Genomic DNA, 22,863 nt, shown 5'->3' on the forward strand with positions numbered 1-22,863 from the left:
TCTTATAAAAATAATTGTTTATTTTTATCCTTTCATTTACGATATCAAAAGTACTAAAACACAACAAAAACAGAATGCAGACAGAAAAAAAAATCAAAGGAGATAAAGATGAAACCAGAATACTTCATAAAGAATGTTCCTGTGGGCACCTTGTAGAAAAGTAAAGTAGGAAATGTCTCCATTGTACGTGAATTGGAAAACATGACATGCAACTGTCAAAATCCACTCAAGCAGCCCCCGATCAAAATGACTGAACAGCTCATTTCATGAATATAAGTGGAGTGTGTGGCAATCTCCCATCATTCCTGCCAAAAGTTGTCATGAGTATCAATTAAAAATACAGCAGTTCTGAGAGGAAAGTTTACAGTGATAAATATGTATATTAACAAAATAGAAAGATCTAAAATAACCTAACTTTACTCCTCAAGGAACTAGAAAAAGAAGAACAAACTAAGCCCAAAGGTAGCAGAAGGAAGGAAATAACAAAGATCAGAGCTGAAATAAATTAAATAGAGACCAGAAAAACAATAGAAAAGATCAATGAAACTAAGAGCTTATTTTTGAGAAGATAAACAAAATTGACAAACCTTTAGCTAGACTAAGAAAAAAAAGAGAGAAGACTCAAATCAGAAATGAAAGAGAAGACATTACAACTGATATTACAGAAATACATAGGATCATAAGAGACTACTGTGAACAATTATAGGCCAATAAAAATTGGATAACCTAGAAGAAATGGATAAATTTCCAGAAACATACAACCTACCAAGACTGAATCAGGAAGAAACAGAAAATCTAACAGACCAATAATGAGTATGGAAATTGAATGAGTAATTGAAAACCTCCCAACACAGAAAAGTCCAGGAACAGATGGTTTCACTGATGAATTCTACCGAAGATTTAAAGAGGAATTAATGCCAGTCCTTCTTAAACTCTTCCAACAAAACTGAAGAGGGAACACTTCCAAACTCATTTTATAATGCCAGCATTACCTTTATACCAAAGACAGATGAGGACACTATAAGAAAAGAAAACTATAGACCAATATCCCTGATGAATATAAATGCAAAAATTATCAACAAAATATTAGCAAACCAAATTCAACAACATGTTAAAGGGATTATACACCACAACCAAATGGGATTTACCCCTGAAATGCAAGGATGGTTCAACATACACAAATCAATAAATGTGATACACCACATGAATAGAATGGAGGATAAAAAACATACGATCATCTCAATAAAGGTAGAAAAAGCATTCAACAAAATATACCATCCTTTCACAGGAAAAACTCTCAACAACTTGGGTATAAGAGGACTATACCTCAACATAATAAAGCCCATATACCACAAAGCCACAGGTAACATCATACTCAACAGTGCAAGATTGAAAGCTTTTCTTCTAAGATCAAGAACTAGATAAGAGTGCCTACTCTCACTACTCTTATTCAACATAGTACTGGAAGTCCTAACTAAAGCAATTAGGCAAGACAGAAATAAATGGCATTCACATCAGAAAAGAAGAAGTAAAATTATCATTATTTGCAAATGATATGATATCATATATAGAAAATCCTAGAGACTCAACCAAAAAACTGTTGGAACTAACCAATGAACTCAGTAAAGTTGCAAGATATAAAATCAATATATATAAATTAGTGGTGTTTCTATACACTAACAATAAAACATCTGAAAAAGAAATTAAGAAAATTATGCCATTCACAATAGCATCAAAAACAGTAAAGTACTTGGGAATAAATTTAACCAAGGGAGTGAAAGATTTGTATAATGAAAACTACAAGACTTTGATGAAAGAAATTGAAGACGACACAAACAAGCAGAAAGATATCCTGTGTTCATGGATTGGAAGAATTAATATTGGTAAAATGTCCATACTTCCCGAAGCCATCTATAGATTCAATGCAATCTCTATCAACATTCCAATGGCATTTTTCACAGAAATAGAAAAATAATTCCTAAAGTTTGTACGGAAGCACAAAAGATGCCGAATAGCCAAAGTAATCCTGACAAAGAAGAACAAACTCAAGGCATCACACTTTCTGATTTCAAACTATGCTACAAAGCTATAATAATTAAAACAGTATGGTACTGGCATAAATATAGACACATAGCCAAATGGAACAGAATAGAGAGCCTAGAAATAAACCTCCTCATATACGGTCAACTAATATTTGACAAAGGAGCCAAGAAGACTCAATGGGGAAAGGATAGTCTCTTCAACAAATGGTACTGGGAACACTGGATAACCACAAGCAGAAAAACGAAACTGGACCCCTATCTTATACCACTAACAAACATTAACTCAAAATGGATTAATGACTTAAACATAAGACCTGATACCACAAAACTCCTAGAAGAAAACACAGGGAAAAATCTCTCTGACATTGGTCTTGGCAATGATTTTTTGCATATGACACCAAAAGAACAAGTAACAAAAACAAAAATCAGCAAGCGGGACAACATCAAACTAAAAAGCTTCTGCACAGAAAAAAAAAATCAACAAAATAGAAAGGCAACTTAAGAATGGGACAAAATATTTGCAAACCATATATTGGATAAGGGCTTAATACCCAAAATATATAAAGAAATCACACAACTCAATAACAGAAAAACCCAATCCAATTAAAAGATGGGCAGAGGAACTGAATAGACATTTTTCCAGAGACGACATCCAAATGGCCAAAAGGTACATGAAAAGGTGCTCAACATCACTAATCATCAGGGAAATGCAAATCAAAACCACAATTAGATATCACCTCACACCTGTTAGAATGGCTCTCATCAAGAAGACAAGAAATGATAAGGGTTAGTGAGGATGTGGAGCAAAGGGAACACCTGTAAACTGTTGGTGGGAACGTAAATTGGTTCAGCCACTATGGAAAACAGTATGGAAGCTCCTCAAAAAATTGAAAATAGAACTACCATATGATCCAGCAACCCCACTTCTGGGTATATATCCAAAAGAAAATGAAAACAAGATATCAAAGAGACATTTGCCCTCCCATGTTCATTGCAGCATTATCCCCATATCCAAGATATGGAAACAACCTAAGTGTCTATTAACAGATGAATAGTTAAAGAAGATGTGGTATATATACAATGGAATATTATTCAGCCAGGAGAAAGAAGGAAATCCTGCCATTTGCAACAACACGATGGACCTTGAGGACATTAAGCTAAGTGAAATAATTTAGAGAGAGAAAGACAAATATTGCATGATGTCACTTATACGTGGAATCTAAAAAGCCGAACTTTTAAAAACAGAGTAGAATGGTGGTTACCAGGGGCTGCAGGGTAGGGGAACTGGTGAGATGTTTAAGGGTACAAACTTGCAACTAGTAGATAAATAAGTCCTGGAGATCTAATGCACAGCATAGAGATCATAATCAACAATACTGTTATTATAAACTTCAAAGTAGCTAAGAGACTAGATCTTAATTGCTCTCACCACAAAAAAAGAAATGGTTGTTATGTGACATGATAGAGTTGTTAGCTAACACTCTGGTGATAATCATACTGCAACATATAAATGTGTCAAATCAACACGTTGTACACCTTAAACTTACACAATGTTATACGTCAATTATGTCTCAATTAAAAAAACGTAGTGGGTTAGCAGCTCGTCTTTCCTCTTTGCTTCTGACTGTAGCACCACTGTAGTGATTACAGGGGCTATAGCAAGTAACTGTGCCTTCAGTCTAAGTCATCTCCCAACTCATTTCTATTCTGGCTTCCTTTCCGTGATCAAGTCGTTCTTCAAGATACAATCAATTGGCACTACTTTCTTTATCCATTGGACTCAAAATGAGTCGGTCTGATTCGTCAGAATCAAATTAAATTTCTATCTCTTCTATCTATCAAGAGAGGCAATGACTGTGTGATAAAACAAACAAAACCAATCCTAGAGAGAAAGTTGAAGCAATTTAGAAACATTTTGACCTTGGGGGGAAGAATGGGTCATACCTTTTGAAAGCTAAAACAACATCATTGAGTCACACATATCCTTTCTGTCTTTTGACTATGTTCAGCGTTAAGGGGAGCGGGAGCTCTCTGGGGTCTCTTTTTTAAGAGCACTAACCCCATTCATGAGCGCTCCACCCTCATGACCAAATCACCTCCCAAAGGCTCCACCTACTAATCCCGTCATCTTCGGGGGTTAAGATTTAAACACAGGAATTTGGGGGGGACATAAACATTCAGACCATAACAATATGTATTACTCTTTTTTCCAAAAAAGATAAGCCTCAGTATCTGCCTAGCACCTGGTCCAAAAGGATTTAAAACCAAGTAGCAAAGAGCTTCATTTTCCTCATATAAATATTTATGAAGTTTTAATTTGCTTTTGCATTGGAATTTATCGATCTTTTTCCCTATTCAATTATAAAACCTTATCACACACAAAGAAGCTTCTTAGAAAGAAAGTTAATGAAGAGTAAGTTTGTTATTTTGTTGGTTTTCATTTCCCAGTGTAGCACTGTACTTCTGGAAAGAAGGCCATCATTATTGCAATTATACTAAATACACTTGCATTATTGAACCATCAGCCAAAAACATTCTGGAAGAGGAAGAAATACAACTACAGTTCGAATGAGGAAATTTTCAATATTACTTTTAGCCTAATAATTTAAATAGTGGATGCTATTTCATGGACAAAGCTATACTAACTTATTAACATAAGAACTAATAAAGTATCTGATGAATATAAAAGTAGACCATGCCCTACTAGGATTTAGGTCATAGTTTTATTAATTCCTCAAAATAATTCCAAGAATTATATTGATTTACATTACATGGCACCCACGCCCTACTGTTTCATCAGGTAATGGTACACATATCCGTCCATCCATCCATGAAACTTTAAATAAGTGCCTGCTAAGCATCAGGCACTGTGCTGAGGGAGTGAAAGACAAATGTGACAAGTGAATCAAAGAAGAAACAGGCAGAGGAAGAGGAGACCCAGGAAAGAGATGTAGTGTGGGATTTCACCTCCGTATCTTATTTGGTTAAAATTGCAGCTGTGTGTTTGTGTTACACTAATTTACCTGGAAATTAGTCAGAAGCTTTTGACAGTCAAAACCATGAGGCTTGAGTGGCAGTCTCTTAGTCTCATGAGTTGTTGCAAGAACCTCTCCTGGCTTGGAAGAAGCTGAGATCCACTGGGGAGCTTTGGCAATTCCTACTGCCTTTAATTGCATCGCCTGGTCAGTGACCATCAATCTGCTGTCTACAGAATGACCTTCTCTCTCGGAGCAGCTGTGGAGCACAATCCTTCTGGAGGCATTTAAGGCACTTAATTAGGGAAACTAATCAAGATTGAAATTCAACCTCACACAATGCTGGCAATGCAATTAACCCCATGAAGGTGACACCTGGATGGATGGCATGGACAGAAAATGGTGGTCATGTCAGGATGTACTCATCTGCCTGGTGGCTGGTGAGTTTCCCTTGACATGGCTTGTCAGGAACATTTCTGTTTAAAAAACAGAAATCTGATATTTAGGTTCAGATTTCTATTACAGCAGTGAGTACTATCTACAGTGTCTAGAACATAATAGATATCTAATTTAAAAAGTCCAGGTACTGAACACACATTCATATATTCTGGTACAGATGGAAGATCTTTAACATGGGATCTAGATTTGTCCAGAAAAACAAAAAAATGTTCACTACAAATTATTTTCCTACATGCATTCAATTATTTAGTGAAAATTTATTGAATTCTTGCTCTTTTCCAAGTTTCCTTTGCATGGGGTGGGGAGGATACAAAACACGTAAGAGAGTAAAAATAGCAGATTCTATCTTTGGGAAGTTTAAAATTTCAATGGAGTTGTTAGACTTAGCACACACGAGATAAAGAGAGAACCTAAGCAAGGGCATGAAGAGCACGCAAGTTTTGATGCAAGTTGCTGAGGGGCTTCACGGTAAATATTGACATGGTGGGGCAGGAACAAACACGCTCAGAGATCTGTAGAGGGGGGCTTACTGGGTGCAACAGAGGGGTCTTGCTCATAAGGCATCTCTCTATCTGGATTAGTTACTCACCAGTCTCATTTCTCAGGGAATCATGGATTCGTGTCATCTCAGATTCAATCTACCACCCAATGCTTCCAACTCTCCTATCACATGAGCATGATGACATCTCCCAGATAGCCACCAGTGTGTAATCAGGGCTTTATATATATTCTTTTAGAGTTTTTTTGAGGTATAATGGACAAATAAAATTATAAGATATTTAAAGTGTACAAGGTGATAATTTGATACACATATACATTGTGAAAGGATTTCCTTCCATCAAGTTAACACAACCATCACCCTACATACTTTCCCTTTTTTTTGTGAGAACATTTAAATTCTACTCTCTTAGCAAATTTCAACTACACATGACAGTGTTATCAACTATAATCACCATGTTATACATTAGATCCTCAGACCTTATTCATCCTATAACTGAAAGTTTGTTCCATTTTACCAACCTCTCCCTATTTCCCCCACCCCTCAGCCCCTGGCAACCACTTTTCCACATTCTGTTTCTATGAATTTAATTTTTTCTTTTTAAGATTCCACATATAAGTGATACCATGCAGTATTTGTCTCTGTCTAGCTTATTTCATTTAGCATAATTTCCTCTAGGTTCATCTGTGTTGTTGCAAATGATAAAAACACATTCTTTTTAAAGGCTGAATAATATTCCACCATATATGATATATATATGTACATATACATATGTACATATACATACATATATATACACACACACACACACACACACACACACACACCCCACATTTTCTTGATCCATCCATCCTGTTACAGACACTTAGATTGTTTCCAAACCTTGGCTATTGTGAATAATGCTTCAATGAAGATGGGAGTGCAAGTATCTCTTCAAGATCTTGTTTTTATTTCCTTTGGATATACTCAGAAATGGGATTGCTGGATCATATGGTAGTTCTATTTTTAATTTCTTGAGGACTCTCCATACTGTTTTCCATAGTGGCTGCACTAATTTACCTCCCCATCAGTAGTGCACCAGCGTTCCCTTTTCTCCACATCCTCACCAACCCTTGTTATCTCTTGTCTGTTTGATGATAGCGACTTTAACAGGTGGGAGGTGATATCTCATTGTGGTTTTGATCTGGTTTTACATTTTAAAACACCTCCCCACCCCATCCCAGGATGATGACTCCAAACAGGCGAGCTTGGCTTCTTGCCTTATCATATAGACACCCTCCTAGCAAAGCAAAATAGAGGTGAAAAAGACATTTTGGGGCAAACACTAAAGCACAGGCTTTCTGAAGACAGATCTGGCAAGTATGTTTTATTCCCTACATTTACACATTTATTCCTTACTTTTACTTTTAGGAAGTCTATTTTTATTAATTTACTCTACTTGGCTGTCTTCTCTGTTCCCACACACTATCCTAGGTGCTGAGGGCATGACAGAGACAGAGAGTACGATGTGGTTTCATCCTTCCTGCCAAGCACCTTGAGGGCAGAAACAACAGCTGTTCTCTCAGAGCCCACACAACAGGCAACCAGCAAAAGTTTAATGAATGGATGGCGGATGGAAAAATGAATAAGTGATAGGATGTTCTGAAATCCAAACATAGAGATGTTCTGGCAACTTACATGTAACTGTAGAAGAATCCATTGCTGAGTCCTGTGACTAACACCCAGAAACTTGGCATCACAAAATGTTTCCTAAATTCACATTAAGAAATGATTGTATAACACAATGAATTATCTAATATTATTTCCCTACATTATTATAATCCTTATATTATGCTTGCTTTCCTCCAAAAAGAGCATGAAATCTCTATTTAACATCATAACTCATGAGCCAACGAATCTGGATATAGTCCTACCAAATGTGAACCAGGACCAGAACTTTGTCCCACTGAAGGAACCTATTTCAGCCCTTTCCAAGACCCACTCTCTCCCGCCTTGTCCCCAGTGCTAGCTCAATCCAGAGAACGTCGGAATTGAACTACCAGATAAAAGTGGAACTGCTCAACTATATTTCAATGCCATTAAACTTTGTTTTTGTACATCAGCAACTTTCAGATAATGCTAACAAATTAACCTACCATGGGTTTTATATTTTTCTTAAGTACTGAAGGGATTCTCTACGAAAAGCCCATAGCTCTTGTGTTACATAAAAGTGGTCTCAAACTTTTAATGTGCACAAAGCTTATTAATCTTGCTCAGATTTCATGCTTAAACATTCATTATTACATTAGTCCTCCAAATATGATTTATTTAGACTTAAGTACTCCAATTTTTATGAAGAAATGGCAAATACAGTATCATATTTCACAAATTACAAGCAACATTTTCTAGACTAGAATGAAAGGATCAGCGCTAGCATTGAATTTTATGGCACATGGTTTTGTCAGAAGTAGAGTATTTGGGTGCCTTCAAAACTCAATGACTTTCCTGTTGGCCACCACTGATCAGTGTTCTCTCTCGAATATTTGTGTCTTGTGTGTTGACAGCTATGCTGCCTGAAAAACAAACCCCTGGGGCAGCACAGGGCAGCAGAGAATACAAGACACCCACCCGGGAAGACTGGAGAACAAGTCCTGACCAGCCACCTAGCGTTCTCTCTCCACATGTACAAGAAGGGCAACAAGACAACATCCTGCCATCCCTCCAGGGCCACGTAAGGATCAAACGCTGAATGTCAATGACGAATACCATCCTACATGGCGGGAGCTGGACAAGGAAGGGAGCCTCCTGCAGGATTTGGAGACAAAAGCCAACAGCACGGCCTGACTGTAATCTTCTATTGGATTAAATCCACTTCTCTAATAAAGCGTGGGCTAGATTCTCATATTTTCTCTCTTTCAGGGCCTTACTACTTACTCAGAACTGTCTTACACACTGTTTTGGATTTTATAATGCAAAGCCGAGGCTCACACCAATGGGTAATGATGTAGGATTGCTGTGGGGTTGTTGGTTCACCTGTTCTACGAGCCATAAAATATTCTTTTATCCTGATGTCCATGAAGATCTTGTGACTACATTGCATTTTTCAAACATATTTTCATTTCTTAACAATGGTGCAAAATGAAAAAGGTTTGAACTTACTCTTGGGCTTTCATATTTGGAATTTCTGTTTGCTAGTCATGGCTGCGCTCTACGGTCTAAATGAAATTACTCTGATAGTCTTGGAGAAGCAATTGATAGTACAGTAGTCCCCCCCTTATCTGTGGTTTCACCTTCCACGGTTTCACTTGCCCTCGGACAACCATGGCCCAAAAATATTAAATGGAAAATTCCAGAAATAAACAATTCATAAGTTTTAAATTGTGTGCCGTTCTAAGTAACATAATGGAATCTCACACTGTCCTGTTCTATCCTGCCCAGGATGTGAATCATTCCTTTGTCCAGCGTATCCATGCTGTATACGCTACCTGCCCGTTAGTCACTTAGTAGCCATCTCAGTTATCAGTAAATTGTTATATTTTACTATAAGTTTTTGTTGTCAATCTCTTCCCGTGCCTAATTTATAAATTAAACTTTATCATAAGTATGTATGTACAGGAAAAAACAGTACATATAGGAGTCACTACTATCTCGGTTTCAGGCATCCACTGGGGGTCCTGGAACACATCCTCTGTGGATAAGGAGGGACCACTATACCCTTTTCCGAACACTGTGCTCCCACTTGGCAACAGTCACGGGTTGCTGGAACATCCAGGTTCTATTCACATCTGTTTTTTAGAAGAGAGGGAAAGTAATTTTTAGAAAGTATATAATGGAGACAACTGTGGTCTATTATATGCTTAATGTGAGCACTGCAAGGGGAAATTACAGCGAAAGCCTTCCCCAAAGACAGGACTGACAAACAGGAGCACATTGAGGAACAGCATCTAGGAAGGCAGAAGGACCAGACACACCATTCCGTGGGGGGACAGAGAAAGAAATGAGAGGATGTGAGTGACAAAGAGCAGACCGCGTTACAGTGCATGGGAACTACGCTAGCCCAGTCAATCCATCTTAAGCGATAATTTTATCAGCATTGTTACTGTCTCGTGAAACAGGCCATCTCAAATGAGGGTGAGTTCCCCGGCTGTGGGATGAATGAACCCCTGGAGGGAATGTTCTCAAAGATGTCTAAAGATTAGCCAGGGGAGTGAACTAGGTGACTGTCAACGTCCCTTGTAATTCTGAAGTTCGATGATGTTTTGTTTAAATGTTCTGTCTAGCTTTGCACTATAATGGCGAGTCACTGACCTCTATCTGGAATGCCGACTGCTCAAGCCCGACCAGAGCAAAAGAGCCAAGAGAGGGCAGCTGCTTCTGCCCCGCATTCCCACGGATTCCGGCAAGAATGATAGTCTGTTAGCAGACGCCAGCCAGGTCTGCATCAAGAAACTTATCTCTACAACTTTTTTTGACTTCTCTCTTCCAACTGGTTGGCGTACACCGTGCAGCTGCCAGGTCTTCACGCTGCAATCCCCTGCAGACAGCAATTTCTATTACCGTACTTAGCAACCATCGCCTCTGAGGGGATCATTTAGCCAGTAATGAGCAAACAAGAGCCTGTGACTGGAGCACAGCGACACAGTGCTTTGTCAACAGAAAAGTTCAAGTGACATGTCTGGCTGGGCAGTTATCTGGATGGAAGAAAGTTGACTCCCCTTGGAACCATCCCTCCGGCTCTTTAAACAGAGAGTATCATCTGAATCTTGTTAAATGAAGTGACACTTTAGGACTGACAGCACACGAACACTTCAGGCATGCATTATTCTCCTTTCATCTCCCAAACAGCCCTGAGATACAGGTCCTCGCATCTTTGTTTTATTGATGAGACTGAGGGAGCAAATATGCTTTATTGAGGAAACTGAGGCTCAGGGAGCAAATATGCTTTCCCAAGGCCACATTGCCACCAGGTATGGGTGGATCAATCCCCGACTTTGGATTCCAAACTGCGTGGTCTTCCCATGGTACCACCCCTTTTCCCTGTCACAGTGGCTTCTCTCTGTCTTATTTTCAAGCTAATTATGGGAGTGATGTAAAAAGTAATTACTTTACTCATTCTACTGTCTAGGTGCTGTTTACACTTAAAAATCTTTTGCATTGTGGGAATTACTATATTGCTAAACTTCTTATATTTCATCTTAAAGTACAGACACAATGAAAGACAGGTGCCCCCTGAGAAATGGCCCTCTTTGGTGAGTCTCCACATGATTTTTATTGTTTTCTTTCCTTCTCTTTTTTAAGCTCTCTCCAACTGTGAAATAAATGAAATAAAAAACAAATTTTATGTTGCAAATGAAATATCAAGTGCCTTTTGGCTGCTGGGGGCATTTCAGTAAATGATTTCCACCTTCCTTCTAGCTCCTTCTGAAAGCCAAGGAAACTGAAACGCTGACACACAGGTGTTTGGGGTGCTCGGCAAGTGGTCATATTCCACGTCTGCACCCAGAAGGCAGCACTTGGAGTCACGGTTAGGAGAGCCGGTGTCCGGTGCCCAAAGGGTCACCTGCGGGACGCCCCTGGCTGGAAACTCCAGCCTTGAGGCAATGCTGTTCCTCCCTTGAGGGTGGTGGTAAAGCAACGTAGCCCTCGGTCACTTCAAAGTGACTTCAAAGAGACCATCTACAGGAGCAGGGGGCCACAACAGGCACGAGGTGGGAATAAACCAGACACCGTCCATCTGCCACAGCGTCAGGGGTTTTAAGTTCTCACTGGAGCTAAAGTTAAAGGCGCTTCGAAGACTCCTCACTTCATATTTCTTTAGGTCCAGAGTAAATGTGCACACAGCAGTCATGGTCTACCAGGGTACCCACTGATACTGTGCCCCGAGCCCATCACTCCTGCTAACAAGTGGGGCACCCGGGTGAGTGGGACAAGCATCCAAGGAGAAGCATCCATCTGATTTAGCTCAGAGACAGCTCAGCTCTAATCAGACACCTAACAAAGGTGCTTTAGGTTCCTGCAGAGGAGCTTCAAGGTTCTGAGACCGATGACATTTGAAAAGCCAGACTATGAAGGGGCCAACAGAGCCTGGGCTGTGCTAGGTAGCAAAAAGCTACACTGTGCTCTGTTCTCAGTCTTTGCTGTCCTCCTCCTTCTCCCAACTCAAGTCCCTGTGTCACTCACCACTCAGTTTCCTCTGCCCCACAAATCTGGCTCGTAAGAGAAATATATTGGGAGCAGATTCCGAGGACCAAAAGTGGAATTCTATCCTAAGTTTACTACCCCAATCAAAGCCCCCTCTGTGGACCTTTATTAGATCTCATATGTGCCACTGAGCACGTCCTAACTTTCTTGGCCATGTCACTGTTGAAAAGGCTTTCAGGATTGAGTGGGGTCTCATATAGCTGCCTACAGCAAAATGCATGTTGAAACTCCTTCTCATCCAAATTCACCAAATGGGGCATCTGCAGACCTGTCTGTCTGTCCAGCCATCATTTAGGATTACTTTAAACCTATTATGTTTCAGGCATTCTGCTGGGAAGAAAACACACACACGTGTTGCTTGTGTGTGACCTTACCACTCATTGCAAAAGAACATTCTTATTTCCTAACTTTTATTTCAGGGACCTTAATTAGTCACAGGCATCTTCTGTATATGGAAGCATTTCTCTTATATTTGATCCCAAGACATCTTTTTATACACCTTTTACCCCTCATTCCACCTTTGGAATCGTTTTTCCAACAACATTTTAATTTTCCTCTCTATTACTGTCGATCATCCATCTACCCATCCATCCATCATCCATCCATTTATACATCATCCATCATCCATCTATCATCCTTCCATTCATCCACCATCTATCCATGCATCCATCATCTATCCATCCACCCATCCATCATCCACACATGAACATGTTCTACGTGCCACGTGCAATGTGAGCCCTGGTTACACATAGGTCCCTGTCCTCAAGAATCCTAGAGCAGGGAGACACACATGAAAATGCAATGAGTGCTTTAAGAGCACTGAGGAGGGAGCCCTGGACCTACTCAACAAATTAGAGAAGGCTCCAGATCAAGACATAGGGAAGGGTCATGATGGAGAAGGCTTACCGGTGAAGAAGAGTGAGTAGGAGGTTTAGACAGCAGGAAGAGCACATGGAAAGGAAATGAAGCAGGAAGAGCATGGGGTATTTAAGGATAGGGGAGAAGTTCAGTCGGGATGAAGCATGAGGTACACAGTGGGAGGTGCAACCCAGGCAGGAAGGACAAGTTGGGGCCAGAGTGAGCCTCATGGTCCACCTCATGGTCTTCCCCATCCTTTCTTTGATCCTAATTTTATCATCATGACAACAGCAGCCATAACCGTGTCTTCTCTACTGATACCACCAACTATCACGACTATGTTTCAAGTGCTGACTAGGAGCCAGGCACGTGCAAAACATGCATTACTGTTACTCCTCTCAATAACCTGCGGGGTGGATACCATAATTATTCCCACTTTATAGATGACAAAGTGAGGACAGATTGGCTCCCTGTCCCAGGCCACACAGCTAGTACTCGGTGACACTAGAATCTACAGATAGCTGGCTTACTGCAGAGGCTATTGGTTAGGTTGACACGTCTGCAGAACCTTCCTGAAAATGGCACCATGGCGACTCCCACTCCTCTGACCACCCAGACCACGTGGCAGCTCTTTCACTCTGTATTTTAGGCACACGTTCCCACTCAGGTCTTAGTATCCTGTAGGTCTTCCTCTCTCTTCATCAGACAGTCACTAAAGACATGACCTCGCGAATGTGCCTGTGAGCTCACTCTTCCAAATGGCTGCATGAGTGTGGCTGCCAGGCCAGGAGGGCACTGAGGACCCGGGGCTTGCCTCCCCCACCTGCTGAGACATCCTCATCGTTGTAAATGCTCTGCCCGACATCCAGCCTGCTTGGGTCGGAGCAGAGGGGACTGACATGTGGTATGTCCACTTCTGCATTACCTAATTCATTCATTTAGTAAAAACCAACCAAGTGCCCACTACGTGCTGGATGCTGAGAATTCAACAGCATTAATAGGCATTTCTGCCTTCACGGAGCTGCTTCTGGTAGGAAAGCAAACAAAATGCAAAGAGCACCTATTAAAATTTGCAGCTATTTTCTCCATGAAAGAAACAAACATGAATTGGAGATTGAAAGTGAGAAGGTGGTGAGGGACAGATACCCCGTTGAGGTGATGCCATTGAGGCGAAAAGTAGGAAGGTGCTGGCTTTTTGGATGAGTTTGGGGAGGACTATTCCAGCAGAAGGCAGAGGCAGGGAAGAGCACAACAGAGCGCAGAAATGGACATAAGATAGGGGAGTTAGAGCATGTGAGTAAGGAGAGGGCACGGCTGACACTGGCGAAGTCAGCAGGGTTGGCAAATACCAGGGGGGAGGGCTCAGATTCTGTTTTAGGTGCAGTGGGGAGCCTCTGAGGGGTTTGAAGATGGGAGTGTCATGATTTGGTTTCTGTTTTAATCCCTCTCACTGTTAAGTGGGGAACAGATGGCGGGGTGGCAGGGTGGAAGGCTGGAGGAAGTCAGGAAGCCACTGCGTGAGTCCAGGGGAAAGTCAATGATGGTTTGGACTGGATCAAGGTGGGGTGTGCGGGAATGAAGGGAAGTGAACAGATTCGAGAGTGATGTGTATGTGAGGAAGACGGATTAGAGGGGGTGGGTGAGGGAAGAGAGGAAGCACAGAGGGTTCCTGATGTTCTGGTTTGAGCAACATTGTAGATGACATGTTCCTTAAGTGAAGAAGACTGAGATGGGGCCATGGGGGCTAGGACTGGGACAAAATTCAAAATTAAGGAGTTCCAAGGCTAGTTGACAAAGGAAATTCAACAGTGTCGAATGCTGTGAGCAAAAACCTAACATAGGGTTTCACAGGATAGAACTCTGGAGCCAGCATGCCTGGGTTTAAATCTTGGCTCTGCTAATGACTATCTGCGTGTCTTGGGGCAAGACACACACTGCTTAATTTCATTGTGATCTGCTTTTTCTATTTTAGAAATGCAGATAATCTTTTTGTGGTCCTTAGAAGGATTACATGAGTTAATATATATGAGGTTTTTAGAACAGTGCCTGGCATACAGTGAAAAGAGCAATCCAGTAAATGAGAGCTATTATCACTACTAGCAAACAATACATTGAGCACCCACTCTGCACGAGGCACCCTGTCCTGAGTGGGCATCAGCTTTGCCTTCAAGGGGCTTACATCCTAGTAGGGTAACACACACACCCTATGCGTAAGATACACCTCCAGTTACTCCTTTATCTAGCCATTGACCACTTACGACAGGCAAAGAATGTCAGATTCCAAGAGAAACGTGACAAGGGAATCAACTACACAGCTGTCTGTATTTCCCAGCTCACTTGTTAATTTACTGTTTCAAATCTCCATTTTGTACTTCAGTAGGTGTGATCTTCTTTGGAGGCATTTTTTAAATACCCTCAACTAGCAATTGATCATGTGACTTCTAAAATTGTTATGAAATATTTAAAAAGATCAAATTTCAGCCAGGAGTCCAGTGGCATTTTGTACAATATGCCAAAGGCCCATTTCAGCATGTGACTATCTGGTCCTCCTCAAACAGCATTAACTTTCCGGGTCTAGAGCTGTGGGTCTGTACCATGCAATTCTGCAAGAGGCAAAAACTTTCAACCTACTTCCAAAGGGAGAGAGTAGGCAAACTTTGCCAAAAGTTTATTGCAATGGTTTACTGCACAAAAAAAAAAAAAAAAAAAGAAGAAGAAGACAAAAGATATGCAATGAGCATGACTAAGTAAACGATTCCAGGAGACAGTGAACTCAAGTAACCAATATGATAAAAGGTTTTGCTTAATTTGCAAAGTCGCTGCAATGAAGGAGAAAACCAAGTTGATTCCTGCCACACGTTAATCCATTAGAGATATGCACTTACTGGATTTAATTATTGTGAGCAACAAAACTGGGCGCTCAAAATAAAACTCAGTCATGAAACCCAGAAAGAGACAGTTTCTTTCAAAAGAGAAAGCAATGACAATGGCGTTAACGTGTCTTAGGAATGTGAGAGAGGCCAGCAATGGGAATGCAGTGTGGGGGGACTGATTTGGAAATGGGGGGTGGGTACTGCTGTTGTGAAACCTGAAATAATTCAGAATCAGTGCTTCTCTTCCTGGAGAATTTACATTTGTGAAATGAGGAGACTACTATTCAATAAACACTCTAGGTGCTTATCAGGAAAACATAAAAAAAAAAAAACAAAAAACGCTCCATATAGAGAGTGCTGTGTGAGTAGATGTTAAATCAAACTTTGGAGGGACCCACTTTCAACAAAGAAGGATCCTTGGTGTTTCTGTCTCTTGCCAGCAGTTGCAGACACCTAATAAGAAGCTCACAGGCTCGAAAAAAATGCTTTCTGGAAGCTGTCAGCCCATTGGGGTGAAGACTAGAGAAAAATGCTTTAAGCTCTTGGAGACAAATCAAAGGCAAAAGAGAAAAAAAAGAGTGTACACCTCACATTTATCGGGAAGGAGACTCAGGTATTTCTGCTGAGCCAGCGACAAATAAAAGATGTGTCCAAGGCAGCATTTCTCACACACGGAGAAAGAGGCTCCAATTTTCAGAGACCTCTGGTGTTGACTTATTTTCATTCTAATATTATTTAAGTGTATATGAGCATAAAACGAGGTATAAACATATGCTTATGGCACTTATCCCAACCAAAACAGATTTACAAGGGAAATACAAATTAAACTGCAAACCCAAGAAAACTCACTTGAACAATATTATTTCATTCTAATGGATAATGTGGTTTTGCTGAAACAAGATTGCTCCCGTTCAGTTTCACAAAAATGTGACCCTCGTCCTGGTACTACGTTTAATGTTTCTGTGTAATAACACCCTTGCACATAATGGCTGTTGACATACTTATGGAACACAGAATGGTATGAAACTCTTCAGAGCTTAGTATGTCCGAACAGGAGAGTTAGACCTCATATGTCTTCCCGAAATTCTGCCAGAAAACAGTCCTTGAATGCCTATTTCAATGAGGCGGAATTGGACCACCTTGCAACCGGAAGTTAAGGCAGCACGATCGCAGTACGAAAAATCTGCTTTATGCACCAATCTTACATATTGTTGGACTCTGGGGAAACATTTTTATTTTATTTTTACTACTCTATTTATAAATGGTAAAATCTTGGGAACTAATATCTAAAAATGGGCGTCCATGAAACTGCTAAGAAAAATTATCTAAAACTTGGGAATAAGGCAAAAAGCTTACTACATGATCTTCCCAAGTCAAACCAGAGTACCGCCCAACAAGCCTGCCTAGATTCATCTGGCTAACGAGGGCAGGGGTCAGCAAACTGCCACTGGCCTGTTCTTTGTAAATATAGTGTTATGGGAACACAGCCATTTACACATGGCCTATGGCAGCTCTGTGCTCCAATGGTAGAGTTGAGTGATTGTGACAGAGGCTGTATGGCCTGCAAAGCCTAAGATATTTAATACCCTGCTGGTTGCAGAGAAAGCTTGCTGACCCTTTTTCTAGGGGATGCTATTTGGGTTGATTTACTATTTGCTATTGATTAGGGACCAGATTCTGTAAAGTTAAATGTTAACTTGTAGAAGACTGATAAATCACAAGTGATTTCTGTTGAGTAGAAGAGACGACCCCTAAAGTTACGGTTTTATTGCCCTGACGGACATTAACCAGTTTGGTACCTAAGTTAGCACTCTTATCTCATCCTTTTTGACTCTCCTTTGAGCCAGCTTTGTCATCCTGCTGGTTCCCCCATTAACGAGCTGCATAAACCTTTGACACATGCTCACTACATATTTGTATTTCAGTCATGTTTTTAACCTTCTGACAGGTGTACTTTCACATAACTTATTTGTTTACATTTGATCAGTGAATACACGTTTACTGACTATCTTTGATTGGTTCAACAACCAACTGAGCCCTTTCTATGTAGAAGTGTTATTATGTTGAATGCCATGTGGGATACAAAAGTGAGTAAGAACTGGAGTTGATAGAATAGTGTGAAAATAACTCAACAACTCCAAAAACTATAATACACTAGACATGTGTGCTCATAAAAGAATGTGTATAGTAAAAGTCAGTTAACTGTAACTGACTGCTTCGTTATAATTAGTTACCGGTGGGTGAGATTAGAGCTATCTAAAGTTTTCCTCTTTTCTGTTCTGCATTTTCTGTAAAGAGCATCTGTTGCTTCTTGTAAAATTTTTAAAAAAGGAGGAGGATTTAATTTTACAAATATTTTAATTCAAGGTAAAAATACAAGGTAAAGGTACAAAGAGCTGGCTTAGTTTCAAAAGGGAAGATGTGACTTTTTTTCTGAAAAAATCATGGAAGGCTGTGTGGTTTCAGTGAGAGATTAGGGGATAGAGGAAAATTCAGACAGGGCCAGGGAGCCAGACTATAGAGGCCTTGGAAGCCAGGCCAACAAGTTTGACCCATCATCTTGGGTAAGACAGAGCTGCTGTGGCTTTAAGATCAGAAGAAAGAGAGAGAGAGAGAAACCTGATCCACTACCTAGACCTGAGATGAAAACGGCACATTTCTGGGTAGAGGCAGGATAGTTGAGAAGCTATTGTTAAGACAGACTTAACAATGACTGAAGATGCTCTGGAGATGGGCTAGTTGGGAAGGGCACCAAATGGGGGAACCATGGGAAGAGGACACATCAGGTTAGAGATGCAGCTGCCACATCCCAGGGTAAGTCCTGAGGAAGCTGGCAGCATCTTATCCATGCTTGGATCCATGAGGCTTAGCTCAGTGTCTGGAACATGGAACATGCTCAGGAAACGTGCTGGGCTTGGGCGGAAGGAAGTTGAAGGTGTTGGCAGTGCAGGCTGGAGGCTGTGCAACGTGAGAAGGCTCACCAAGAATGTGGAGTGAAGATCCTGGGGGGTTGTGTTTCACTGCTGGGGTTGGAAGAGGAAGCACAATCGACCCAGGAATCTGAAGAGGAGCATCAAGACCTGGGAATCTGAAGAGGAGCATCAAAAAGATGAGACGAGACTCAGGAGAGTTCTCAGTTGTGAGAACTGAATCCACTTAAGGAAGGCTGGTCTGTTGAGCATCCAAGGACACAGAGATGAGCCTGAGAAAGGGCCCAGGGTGGCACGAAGGAGACTGCCTGGCTGTATTTGGCATTTACATACCACTGGTGCCCAACAAATGCTCAATGAACTTGGATAATTGTTGATTTATTTAAAATATATGTGTTGAGCATCTACTAATCTAGTCCTAGTTTAGGTGTGGGCATATAGCAGTGAAGTAACTGCTAAGACACAGAACTAGTAAGATCTGTGTCATCATGGAGGTTCCATTGCAGAGGAGACAGATAATCAAATAGAATAAATCTGTAGCACATCAAAAGGTGACAGTGTTATGGAGAAAAGGAAAGCTGTGAGGGCAATGGGAGCACGGGGCGGGTGGAAGGGGTGCTCTTTTATCTGGTGGGATCAGGGACAGCCTCTCAACTGAGTGACATTAGACCAGGGATGAAGGAACAAGCTTCGAGGATCTCTAAGACAAGACTTGGAGTTTGCTGCGAGTGAGGTGCAGAGGAATGGAAGAGCGTGAGCAGAGGCCAGGCAGGAGCTGATTTATATTTTACACCGTCATGCTGGCTGCTGTGCTGGGCAGAGCCAGGGAGGCTTGGCAGGAGAGGAGGGTGGCTCGGATTAGGGAGGGTGTGATGCCACTGGGGAGATGGCTTCAGGTTCTGGAGACAGATATTGAAGATCAAGACTGGATATAGATATAAGACTGATAGGATTTGCTGTTTGATTTCTATGAGGGTGTGAAAGGAACAACAACAAAAAAAATCAAGGATGATTTCAAAATGTTGGCCTTGGTGACTAAATAAAATAGAATTGCTTTTTACTGAGATGGAGAAGAAACGAGAAATGAAGAAGTCCATTTTGGACATATGAAGTGAGAGATGCCTTTTACCAGTACATGTGGAAATGCCCAGTAGGCCACTGGACCTGTAAGCCCGAGAGTCACCAGCTCATAGGTGGAGGTACAAGCTGTGGGACTGAATGAGGTCACCAAGGGAGTGAGCATATAAACTAAGGAGAAGAGGCCTGAAGACTGAGCTCTGGGCTGCTCCAAGGTCAGGGGTCTGGAGAACAGGAAGAACAAAGAGTGACCAGGGAGGTAGGTGGTGAACCAAGAAGCCAAGTGCAGAAAGTGTTTCTGAAGCATGGTCAAGGAAGGTCAGGACTGAGCCCCCTGCAGATCATCAGTGACCAATAACAGCTGTTCTGGTAGAACACTGAGGCAAAAGAGAATAGGAGGAAAAGAACTGACAATGGCAAGACGAGCTGACTCATCAAGGAGTTATGCACTAAATGGGGGCAACTCCTGAGGTGGATGTGCAGTGAAGGGAGGTTTCATTTTCTCAAGATGAGGGACTTCAGGGAGTTACTGGTTAAGAGTGACCCAGGACAGAACCAAGACCTATGACGCTGGAGAGACTGGGAGGAGCTGTTGGAGCAACATCCTCGTGTAGGTGAGCGAGGATGGGATCCAGAACACAACGGTGGGCTGGCCTTGGATGGCTACACAGACAGTGCACAGTGCCAGAAACTAAGGCAGCAGAGCTTCTGGACACAGATACAAGCAGAGGTAGACAAGGAGATGGAATCGTAGAAGTTTGAGGAAAGAGGAGAGTGAAAAGAATTGGGAAATACAGCAGAATTGTCAGGTGGCTCTAGGGCCTCACTTGAAATTGGTGGTTGAAAAAGCAGCAGCCTCAAGGTGGGCAGTTTCCAGACGGCGGACAGGCAAGAGCCAGATGGGGGTGAGTAAGGAAGGGGATACCTGCACATCCAGAGGCCAAAGGGAGGAATGTGGGAGGGGCAGAAATTTGCAGAGAGAGGCCGTACTGGTGGGAACGCCTTAGGGGAGGTAGGAAGGATACAAGTGGAGAAGAAGCAAGAAAACCCTTCACGAGCCTGAGTGCCCCGGGAAGAGGGTGGGCGTCTGGAAGGCCTCCAGTTCTCTGCCATGCATGAGGTGACATCATCTTCCATAAGCTACAGGAACGAGAGGAGAAGGGACTGGGATTCAATCAATGCACAGTTACAGTTCGTCACAGGCACAGCATGTCACATGTTCAAATTTGACATTGCTGATGCACAAGAAATGTGAAGATGCACATGAAGCGCCCCTGCCCATGACGGGGCCAGCTTTAAATCAAGGCCCATAGCCAGGAGGAGGATCAAATCTCCTCCGATGATCTGCAGCCCTCCCTTGGGGAGCCCTCGCTCACAGAATCTGCAAACAGGGGGCAGGAGATGGTTGAGTCCCTGCTGGCAGATGCCACACGATGTCCGGCATCTACAGACATATTCAGAGACTTAATCTCAGCCCTGCCATGGCTGAGAAGTCACACTGTCTGGAGAGGGTTCTAATGAAGTGTCACACGACAGAATTTATATGACCAGGAGAAGGGCCCTGGCCAGTGCCATCTCCCACATGCTGGTCTGTCCCCAGGCCCTGAAAGGGAGCCATCGGGAGGGGCCAGATGTTTCAGGGTTCACTGGTTCTTGCAGTGAGATATTTGCCATCTGGTCTGCGGAGGCAAAATGTGCGGCCAGGGCAAGTGCAGTCTCTTTGCTGAATGTTAATCCTGTCACTCCTGTTTCCGGGCCTGAAGACCAGTGGTCCCCCGACCTGCTCCGCTGGTCCCTCCAGGCTGTGGGTGCCGGCATCTCTGCCTGTGCCTCTGTGTTAGGGCTGAGTGCCTGGCATCCATCCTTGCAAAGCAAACGACCAACCCATGAGAAACAAACTCATTTTTCGTTTCAAGGTACGTCTGGGCTTAAACCTGACAATATGCTCTTTCAATTCTATTTTTCTTTAAACCCCACCAAACTTCATGTGTATTTATGAATATACTGTTACTGCCAAATTCCTGGCGATTTATTCACATTCGAAACTCCCAGCTGTGGTGAGAAAAGAGGAGCACATTTTTCAAAAGGGGAAGAAATGACTTTTCCCAATATATCAAAAATATGTCCCATTTTATTACCATATATCTGATATCAAAGAGTAAAAGAGGCCGGCTTGAGGAGAAGGTCTATAGATTCCAGAGCTTTCCTTCAGGGGATCCTGTCCCTCTTCATGGTGAGCTTTTGCACCTCTCTGCTCCAGGAAGAAGGGGTGTTATTTGGTTGAGTCCTCAGTCTCACTCCTAAAATTATCTCCTTACCAGGTTGAGGACCCCCAAATGCTCAGACTAACCACACGAAGGTTTGATTTGGGACAATTATCTAGATGATTCAGTAAAATGTAAGAAAAAGTGATTTCAAGGCCCTGGATGATGTCGGTGAGGTGAGACAACCCAGCAAAGCTGGTAAAGGCAACCTACTCACCATCGCCATTGAGAGAAGCAGGATGACCATGCTGGCCGAAAGGACCATGTCAGAGTCGCACCAACAATCAGATCTGCTTGTGCATGAGCTGTTTTAGGTATGAGGGCAGCCAGACAATCTCCTAATGACTGCAAGACTTTACTGTCGAGTTAACAGCTCTTTGTAGCTTCCAGAGAACATATTGGTACACTACCAACATGTCTATGATGACCATTGGATGTCAGGGAGGGTCCATTTAAATCCTGCCAACATCCTACTCCCACCACCCACCACAGAGGCTCTCCCTTCACCACGGACAACCTCTGCTCAACAGGCTGTTATCAGCAATGTGTGTCTCAAGTATCGTATGACGTGAAGTTGCTGGTGCTTCACAGACGTGCCAGTGCACAGTACATTTCATACAGCTGTAAGTCTGATGAATCTAAACAAAATCAAGTTTTCATTTCTAGACTTCAATGAGTTATTTTTCATTAAATCAGAGAAAAATAA

General features: G+C 41.9%; 1 protein-coding gene across 1 annotated transcript in view; it reads right to left on the minus strand.

Annotated features, from left to right (window-relative positions):
• The window catches only part of ADAM12 (ADAM metallopeptidase domain 12), a 176,503-nt gene extending 154,099 nt beyond the window's left edge, over positions 1 to 22,404 (minus strand). The window contains exons 1-2 of the mRNA XM_087433022.1: positions 22,375 to 22,404; positions 21,270 to 21,274 (exon numbers count right to left, since the gene is read on the minus strand). Coding sequence (XP_087289148.1) covers positions 21,270 to 21,274; positions 22,375 to 22,404 — 35 coding nt within the window. The remainder of the gene's footprint in view (positions 1 to 21,269; positions 21,275 to 22,374) is intronic.
• Between the last annotated feature and the right edge of the window lie 459 nt (positions 22,405 to 22,863).

This window comes from Ceratotherium simum, chromosome 6 (assembly GCF_057802395.1).
Source record: "Ceratotherium simum simum isolate JZ-2026a chromosome 6, ASM5780239v1, whole genome shotgun sequence".
Lineage (NCBI taxonomy): Eukaryota > Metazoa > Chordata > Mammalia > Perissodactyla > Rhinocerotidae > Ceratotherium > Ceratotherium simum.